This window comes from Austrofundulus limnaeus, unplaced genomic scaffold (genome assembly GCF_001266775.1).
Source record: "Austrofundulus limnaeus strain Quisiro unplaced genomic scaffold, Austrofundulus_limnaeus-1.0 Scaffold10, whole genome shotgun sequence".
Taxonomy (NCBI): domain Eukaryota; kingdom Metazoa; phylum Chordata; class Actinopteri; order Cyprinodontiformes; family Rivulidae; genus Austrofundulus; species Austrofundulus limnaeus.
The window spans coordinates 70,670-79,816 of NW_013952412.1; the positions used below are offsets into that span (position 1 = coordinate 70,670).

The window sequence follows — 9,147 nt, forward strand, 5'->3', positions numbered from 1 at the left end:
GTTTGCGTTCTCATGAGAGTTAAACTATTCTTAAAGCAGAACTTAAGAATGGAAAATTGAGGTAAAAGGTGAAGCTCAATTTTCTAGAACAGTGGTTTCCAAAGTTGGAGTCGGGACCCAGAGTGGGGTCCTGAAACATAAAGATGGGGTCCTGAAAAGATTTTCTGCATTGATTACRCTAAAAAATGTGAACTAACAACATTTATTTTGCCTTTGTTCTTACAAAAGAGTAAGGTCAGTGTCCTTACAATGGAGATAAATAGCATAATGAATATTGTTACTATGTCCTTGTTTATTTGACATAAAAACAGTGTTTATCACCMAACAACAGCTGGGGGCACAGGTTTCTGCTGCGGGTAGTTAGTGSGTCAAAAGCTGAAAAGTTTGGGAACCACTGATCTAGAATGTTCCTAACCAGCTTAACAAGTTGATTTTCATTGATAAAAGGGGATTTTTGCACTTTTATGCTGTCTCATTCTGATTTCTTTAAAGCTAACTTAATTGTCTGTCTGCATTCTAAAACAGAAAACTCCTTTAAGTGCAAAGCCTGTAAGGACACAGAGTGGTCTGCAGAAGGAAGTACATCATGCAACCTGCGGCTGGTGGAGTTCATCYCGTTCACAGACAGTGGAGCTGTGGTGATCATGGTCTTGGCTTGTGTTTTAGTGGGTCAGACTCTGGCTGTGTCTGTTCTCTTTGCCATCAACTACAACACACCTGTAGTCAGATCTGCAGGAGGACTGATGTGCTTCTTAATCTTAGTCTGTCTCAGTTTGTCCACCCTTAGCGTGTTCTTCTATTTTGGAAAGCCCACGGTCGTTTCCTGTTTTTTACGGTACATCCCTTTTCTGTTGTTCTACACGGTTTGCCTGGCGTGTTTCGTCGTGCGCTCCTTTCAGATTGTTTGCATTTTCAAAATTGCGGCCAAGTTCCCCAAACTCCAAACCTGGTGGACACGATACCACGGCCAATGGCTGCTCATCGCTGGAGCGTTTGCCACTCAGGCCCTGTTACTTATTATCAGCTTGTCCACTAAACCTCCCAGACCCTACAACGAGACGTCATGGTACCAAGAGCAAATTGTACTCAGCTGTGACTTGAATATCGAAGCAACATCTTGTTCCCTTGTTTTGCTTGTATCATTGTGCTGCCTTTGTTTTATTTTCTCCTACATGGGCAAAGACCTGCCAAAGAACTACAATGAGGCTAAAGTGATCACTTTCTGCCTCCTGCTGCTGATCCTCACCTGGATTCTGTTTTCTACCGTTTATTTGCTTTATCGTGGAAAGTTCATCCAAACTCTCAACGCTCTGGCCGTTCTCTCGAGTCTCTACTCCTTTCTGTTGTGGTATTTCCTCCCAAAATGTTACATCATCATATTTCAACCCCACAAAAACACRCAACAGTATTTTCAGGGTCTTATTCAAAATTACACTAAAACAATCAGCCAGTAGCTTCTTCCGTAGTAAATGTAATGTTTTCATTGGCCGTTTTCATTGCAGCTGTGATCATTTATTAATTTATTTAATTGTCTTCCCAATTTTTAAAGCTAGTTAATGAAACTCATTAAATTATATGGCCGTATGATTCAATTCAGTTCAGTTTTTATCTTTTATATTACTTTTATATTTGGTCAGCAATGGATGCCATGCATGGAGGAAAATGCAAAACTCAACCAGTGTGAGGTGTTCCACTCATGTTTCAAATGGCATGGACACCAGTCTGAATGATTGTGTGCTGTACAGTTTATAGACCCTGCATGCAAAATTTAGAAACAAAACAATCTTTTCTTATTGTTGTTGATGTTCTCAAAATCAGATACTTTGTACCAAAATGAGGAAAAAAAGAAAAATGTCTCCTGTGAAACACTCAAGGTTTCTTTCAACAAACATACCAGCTGTGACTTTGTGACTAAGGTCAAATTTATTCTGAAATGTTCAATAAAATTATAATAATAAAAATTTCAGCTTTTTGCTTACTTTACTACTGATCTGACTGCGACCTCTCCTCTATTAAAATGGTTCAAAGGTACTTATATTTAAGTATTATAAGTGAGGCTGTAAAACGGCAATGATTAAGACTAGACTTTCTGCTTGTCTCAACATATGAACATGTAGGCTTAGATTTTTGTTGCTTTTCTTGTCTTATACAGAGTAAATTCTAAGTTGCATCTCTTTCAGTGGCTAATATTCTAAGAAAGATTAAAGCACAATAGTTTGGTGTTAAGAAAAACAAATTTATTTTAACTTCATAAACAACACGACACATGGTCACAAATCGCTGCTGCTGTCAAAACTTCTTGATAAAGGCCCTGTCACATTATGACGTTTTAGACAACTTATGCCAACTTATGAAAACTTTAAAGACATCTACGTTGAAGATGGAATTGAAAGAATCAACTGGAAGCTTCTTTAAGGTGTGTACATACTGCAATTCCAACAAACTGATCAAATATATAATGTTTATCAGCAATTTAGACATGAAAAATGTTTCTTAAGTTGGCATAAGTTGTCTAGTGCGACAGGGCCTTAAGAAGCATTACATTTAAAATTGTAGTAGTTTTTAAACTTGGGTACTTGGTCAGTATTTTGCTCGTGTTTTTATCTCCTGTAAAAGTATGCCCTTTATGAATACGAGAGAAAAAAAATCCATTTATGTCTTCATTTGTTATAAATAAGACAAAAGCTGAATTAGATTTTAGGAACTTTTGTGAAAACAAATCACATATGAGAGTTATGATAAGAACATGTAATGACTGTAATATACCTATGAGCTTGTATTGAATCTATAAATGTAAAAATAATATAAACCTTTCTACAATCGTTACATAACATGTTGTAGGTAAAACTCTGTCACCTTTATAATGAGCTTTCTGTCCCACTGATTCCCCGCCACCCTTCCGACCACAGAGAGCCTGCATTCAAATAAAAGTGACAGCTCTGATTATTTATCACTTTAGTCTGCGGCAGAATTGCAAATGTTCCTCTCACATATATAATCTGTGTGGTCTGGTGGTGAATTGTGCACATACAGTATCATTTGTAAGAGGAGGTGGACTTTATCTAAAACCAGTGAACCCAGGTTGGATTAATTTGCATGGGTTTAATCATCACTTTGTTCTGTTTGTTTATTTTAAAATACATCCAGAATTGTTGAGATTGTGTTTTAAAGAACTAAGTAGATATTATTATGCTCACAGAGCTACCTGTCTTAAATGTGCAATACACAGACACAAACAGGCTTATCGGAACCAGCTTAATCAAAATTTGATATCACTTTCATTTTCTCTGTATTGCTCTGATTTAATAACCTGTGTGTGTGTGTGTGTGTGTGTGTGTGTGTGTGTGTGTGTGTGTGTGTGTGTGTGTGTCTATGCATATACACTGCATGTAGATGTACATTCATGAATATATTCTGGTATTATATAAAATTCTAGGTAAACAGATTGTTGTTTTAATCTTTATGAAATTGTAACTTAGAATAAGAAAAAAGAAGATTTTTTTTTTGTTAATAAGCTTTGGAGAAGGGTGGGATTAAATAAGTTTTTTGACTTCTTCCCATTCCTTTTCAAATATGTTAATTTTGTTAATTTTGTTATCATTTTTTACTTTTTATACATGCTTGAAATAAACTAACTGACTAATAATACCAGCCCCTGACACAAACTAATAATATTAAACAAGAAGAAACTCTGAAACTTTCTAAATACAAACAAAGATCAAACGTTTAACACAAGGCAYAACATCATCATTAAGATAAGAAAATTAAGATTAAACTAGGCAGCATGCATGTTTAGTTCCCAATGATGATAAATAAACTGTATTTTTACAAAAACACAGATTCTCAGTGGTTTCCCTGCTTTGTATTCAATAGAATAAAATGTTTGTTTGTTTGTTTGTTTGTTTGTTTGTTTGTTTGTTTGTTTGTTTGTTTGTTTGTTTGTTTGTTTGTTTGTTTGTTTGTTTGTTTGCAGCTCTAATATTTAATGCTCACGTTTACGGCAAATCAAATGCTCATTTTGTTACCTGCATTGTCTAATAAATGTCACAAGATGTCATTACATCCTACACAACTTTGAAAGAAATTAAGAAGAATGACATTCCAGTCAAACTCATCGGGGTGAACATTTTTAAAAATTTACATCAGGGTTTCAAATTCTGTTGGGCTGACCAAAGGAAGAATCCAGAATCTGTTTAATATTATTTACTGGAGTTCTTTCTGACAGAAGTAATAACCTGGTTGGTTTGTGGTGTGATTGTTGAACTTTGTGCAGCAGCACTTGTTGATTCTTTTGCATACTGATTTGTGAAAACCAATCCAACCATTTATGTATTTATCAAATGTCACACTTTCGCTCATGTGTGGAAATGACCACGGAAGCTAAGCCATCAGCACTTTGTTGCAACTTAATATAAACAGAGCTGGATCCCACCTGAACCCACATCAGACGAGGAGAACTGCAACAATGAAGCCGTTTCTTGYGTCTCTCCTTCTGCTGGGAGGTTTTCTACAAGCTTCGCCCTCAGAGTTTAACCTGGATGGAGATTATTTGATCGGCGGACTCTTTGATATTCATTTTGTCAGTAAAAAATTTCAGCATAACAGACCACAAGCCCTCGACTGCTCCAGGTGAGTTTTGTCATGAATCAGTGGTGAAAAGGTTTTAGGCATTGAGAGAAATCCTCACTTCACTTCAATTCACTTTATTCATTTCATTTGTAACACAAATGAACAAAGTACAAAATCTAATCTAATGAAGAAAAGAAAAATAAAACACTGACATTGCGTTAATTCTAAAAAGGTTACATGTAAATACAAATATGTACTCAACATATGGTTTTCACATTTGACTCCTGTCACTAACTCTAACATTGTGCAGAACAGAGCTGGCCCGTGGCATAGGCAGTATAGGCATATGCTAAAGGGGCATCACAAATGGGAGGGGGGGGACAAAAACAATTATTAAAATACTGATTTTATGTTGTTTTATTAATCCCAAGAATTTAGCTAAATGCTCTTCAAATGGCTGGAAAATACATTGTTTTGAGGAGTTCTTTTACAAAATACTATGAGAGAGTATACCCCTGGACCCCMCTTAAACTGCTTCAGTCTACAACTGCTCAGCAACATGAACAGCTCATTGTTGTCAGCAAATGTGAGGTAGACTTCTGGTATTCGGTTTAAATAATTATATTTTAAATTGTTTTAATTGGACAACCTGGTTTCTAAAGATAAGAAATAATATAAAGACAGTTTGGCAAATGAATGTAAGTGATAGTTAGAAAATTGCACAAGGGGTGCCACCTTTAAACAATCACATGTCCCACGCAGCCCATAAAGCAGTCGTAGCAAACATCTGAAAATGTTCTGATTGGTCTGATTTGTATAAAAAGCGAGTGTTGGCTCTTTGAGCAAATGCAATGTTTTACTTGAAGTCTTGCTCGATAATAATCCTCGTTTGTAACAACCACACCTGTAAAGTGTTGATGTAGTCCTAAAGGTTGCAGTAAACATGTGGCTTTGGAATTATTAGATTTCTTTCTGCTGCCATGTCTTTTTTGCTCTCAGTCAACCCTTCAGCATCTCAAATTACCGGAGGTTTCAGCTGATGCGATTCACCGTAGAGGAAATCAATAACTCCACCAGTCTGCTTCCTAACGTGTCTCTTGGTTATGAGATGTTTGACCACTGCTCAGACATGTTCAGTTTCCCGGGGGTTTTCAAACTCATATCAGTCAACGGCTTGATCCATCCTTGGGCCGAACCGTACAAGCATCTGTCCAAAGTGATTGCAGTGGTTGGTCCTTTCACAAGCACTCAGGCCCTGACTGTTGCCCCGTTTTTCATGGCGGATCTCCTTCCAATGGTAAGTTTGGAGCATGAATAGTAAATCTAAGTATCTTAGACAGAATCCAGTCATGGTATCATCACAACCAACAGGTGAAGTTAGCAGAACTGTTTATCTGAATACAAATGTGTTTTTTGGTTTTTGGGGTGTAATTGCTCAGTTTTTTTTTGACAAGTGGCCATTATAATATGTCTGATTAGTGTATTTTGTGTTTTTTCTTTATTGTCTTTGAAAAAAATGAATGTCTCTTCAACAGGTTAACTATGGATCTTCAACTTCTGATTTTTCCAAAAAGGTGAAATTTCCATCGTTCTTGCGAACAGTCCATCCCAACAAGGACGTCATCGAAGTGATTTTTACCATTGTGAAACACTTCAACTGGCGCTGGGTGGCTTTCCTCAATGGTGACAGTGATTACGGAATTGATGGTCTGGAATTGTTCATAAAAAGAATTAGGAACACTGACATATGCCTGGCATACTCCAGAAACCTCAATCCCAGCACAAATTTTTCTCAAATGTTCAAAGAGATCGAAAGGTTGAGGATACACGTCATTATAGTTTTTACTGCTGAGATAGCTGCTGAAGCTCTCATCGAGTCAGCTGTTCAGCTGAATGTATCCAAGAAAGTTTGGGTCGCAAACGACGCCTGGTCTTTGAACCAACACCTCCCAAACATGAAGGGAATCCACAATATTGGCACTGTGCTTGGAGTGGCTCAGCCAGTGGTAACAATACCCAGTTTCAGTGATTTCATTCATTCTGTAGGCCAAGTTAAGTGTGAAAAGGATGAGCAGCAGAAGTTTTGCAATCAAGTTTGCAAATGTAGCGAGTGGAGCACCGAGGGGATCCTTAATGCCGACCCGTCGTTCTCTTTTCCTGTTTACTCTGCTGTATACGCCATCGCTCATGCCCTGCACAACGCCTTACAGTGTGGAGCTACCAGGTGTAGGAATRTTACAGTGTACCCAAACAAAGTGAGTATGCATCTAATTTTCTGAGCGTAAGCATCTTTATTCAATAGTGTTATCATTCTGACAACATGTAATTTTGTTGTAAATTTTGTCTGTTCATGTCAGGTTCTAGCAGAGTTACAGARGTCCAATTTCACTCTGTTAAACCGAACTATCCAGTTTGATGAAAACGGTGACCTGAAGTTCGGCTCGTACTCCATCATTTTCTGGAACAGCAGCGGTAACGCCCAGAAGGTTGGGTTTTTTCAGTTCTACCCGACACACAATTTCTTCATCAACAGCTCGAGTATCCTCTGGTACGAAAATGGAGAGGTAACTTTTTTTATTAGTAGTAGTATTTTTTTATTACTGTAATAAAATATAACATGTTTTTATTGAGTTTATGTTTATAAAAATAGTTTGTGTTGCTTTCCACACTGTTCAAGGATCCATGCTGATGAGCTGGGGTACAAATAGCATTTTTACATATTCCTCTAACCCCATGAAGCATAAAATTATGGGCCTTTATAATTCAGAGGTATTATAGAGTCAGGATGCACAAAAATACAGAAATAAACTGAGCTCTTGTGTATTTCTGTGAGGAAAATCTCAGATTCTAATAATAAAATGCCACTAATTACATAAAATTAGGTTCAAATGAAGAAAATGGGAGTACAATTTGATTTCTTTTAACCAATTGTTTTGCAAAAAAAATTTTTTTTGCTTAACTTATCTTACTTGCCTCATACCTATAAGCTTTGTTTTAAACAGACAAATGTTATGAGAAGACAAGACAGGTTGAGGTTCTGTAATAAAACATGGAATCATTAGGTTGGCACAGTGAACAATCTCTAATTTGTTTGAAAAATCAGAATTACTGCCGTTTTTGCTTACTGTAGTTTTGTATGTGGCTGTCTTTGCAGATACCTACTTCATTGTGCTCCACAGAATGTACCGAGGGATATGTCAGGAAGCTAAATGAAATCCACAAGTGCTGTTTTCTGTGTGAAATCTGTCCAAATGGAACCTACATCAAYGCTACAGGTGCTTCACAAAATGATCACAAGTTTAGGGTTTCTGTCACTTCAACAGAGCTTCATAAAGTCTATGAGATGTTTTGTGTTCGTTCAAGTTTATTTCATCAGTGAGTGTTTTAACTGACAGCAGGTCTGCCCTTTAACAGAAGACCCCTACAACTGCATCCGCTGTAAGGACACAGAGTGGTCTGCCAGAGGAAGTACATCATGCAGTAAGCGGCTGGTGGAGTTCATCCCGGCCGCAGACAGTGGAGCTGTGGTGATCATGGTKGGGGCTTGTGTTTTAGTGGGTCAGACTCTGGTTGTGTCTGTTCTCTTTGCCTTTAACTATAACACCCCTGTAGTCAGATCTGCCGGAGGACCCATGTGCTTCCTGATCCTAGCCTGCCTCAGCCTGTGTAGTCTTTGTGTGTTCTTTTATTTTGGTAAGCCCACAGCTGCTTCCTGCGTCCTGCGATATTTCCCGTTCTTTTTGTTCTACACCGTTTGTATGGCGTGTTTCGTCGTGCGCTCTTTTCAGATAGTTTGCATATTCAAAATATCTGCCAAGTTCCCCAGACTCCTCAGTTGGTGGACGAAATATCACGGGCAATGGCTGCTCATCACTGGAGCGTTTGTCATTCAGGCCCTTTTACTTGTCATCAGCTTTTGCTATGATCCTCCCAGACCCTACAATGAAACATCATGGTACCAAGAACAAATTGTACTTTTCTGTTACTTGAATCTTGAAGCGACGGCTTGTACTTTCATTTTACTTGTCATGTTGTGCTGTCTTTGTTTTATTTTCTCCTACATGGGCAAAGACCTGCCAAAAAACTACAACGAGGCCAAAGCGATCACTTTCTGCCTGTTGGTTCTGATCCTCACCTGGATCATGTTTGCCACCGTGTACATGTTCTAYCACGGAAAGTACATCCAAATGTTTAATGCTCTGGCAGTTCTCTCCAGCCTGTACTCTTATCTGCTCTGGTATTTTCTACCAAAATGCTACATCATCATATTTCAACCCCAGAGGAACACACAGCAGTACTTTCAGGGTCTCATTCAGAGCTATACCAAAACTTTTAGCCAATAAYGAAAACTAAATGTATGTGTCTGTTTTCAGCTGTTGAGTCTTGTGATTTWATTTCTGGAATATTTTGTCTCTTAAAAAAACTACTCTTCCTGCTGAACCTAAATGACTGATGTGATCCTTTCATCCTTTGGTACACAGAAAAGGGAAACTATTTTAAAAAGAAAAAATATAAGCAATTAAATATTTTGTTTGGAGATGTTTTAGTAGGCATATATAGAACAAAACAAACCTTGTA

The 9,147-nt window shown here is 37.7% G+C and overlaps 2 protein-coding genes across 2 annotated transcripts in view; both read left to right on the plus strand.

Moving 5' to 3' along the window:
• Nucleotides 1-1,454, plus strand: part of LOC106513016 (taste receptor type 1 member 1-like) — a 10,895-nt gene extending 9,441 nt beyond the window's left edge. The window contains exon 6 of the mRNA XM_014001632.1: nt 526-1,454. Coding sequence (XP_013857086.1) covers nt 526-1,454 — 929 coding nt within the window. The remainder of the gene's footprint in view (nt 1-525) is intronic.
• A 3,011-nt stretch (nt 1,455-4,465) lies between these two features.
• On the plus strand, nt 4,466-8,912 carry LOC106513021 (taste receptor type 1 member 1-like). The gene is made up of 6 exons (XM_014001639.1): nt 4,466-4,629; nt 5,569-5,866; nt 6,105-6,824; nt 6,927-7,133; nt 7,724-7,844; nt 7,984-8,912. Exons 1-6 carry the CDS (start codon nt 4,466-4,468, stop codon nt 8,910-8,912), a joined length of 2,439 nt encoding a protein of 812 aa, XP_013857093.1.
• Nucleotides 8,913-9,147: the final 235 nt, after the last annotated feature.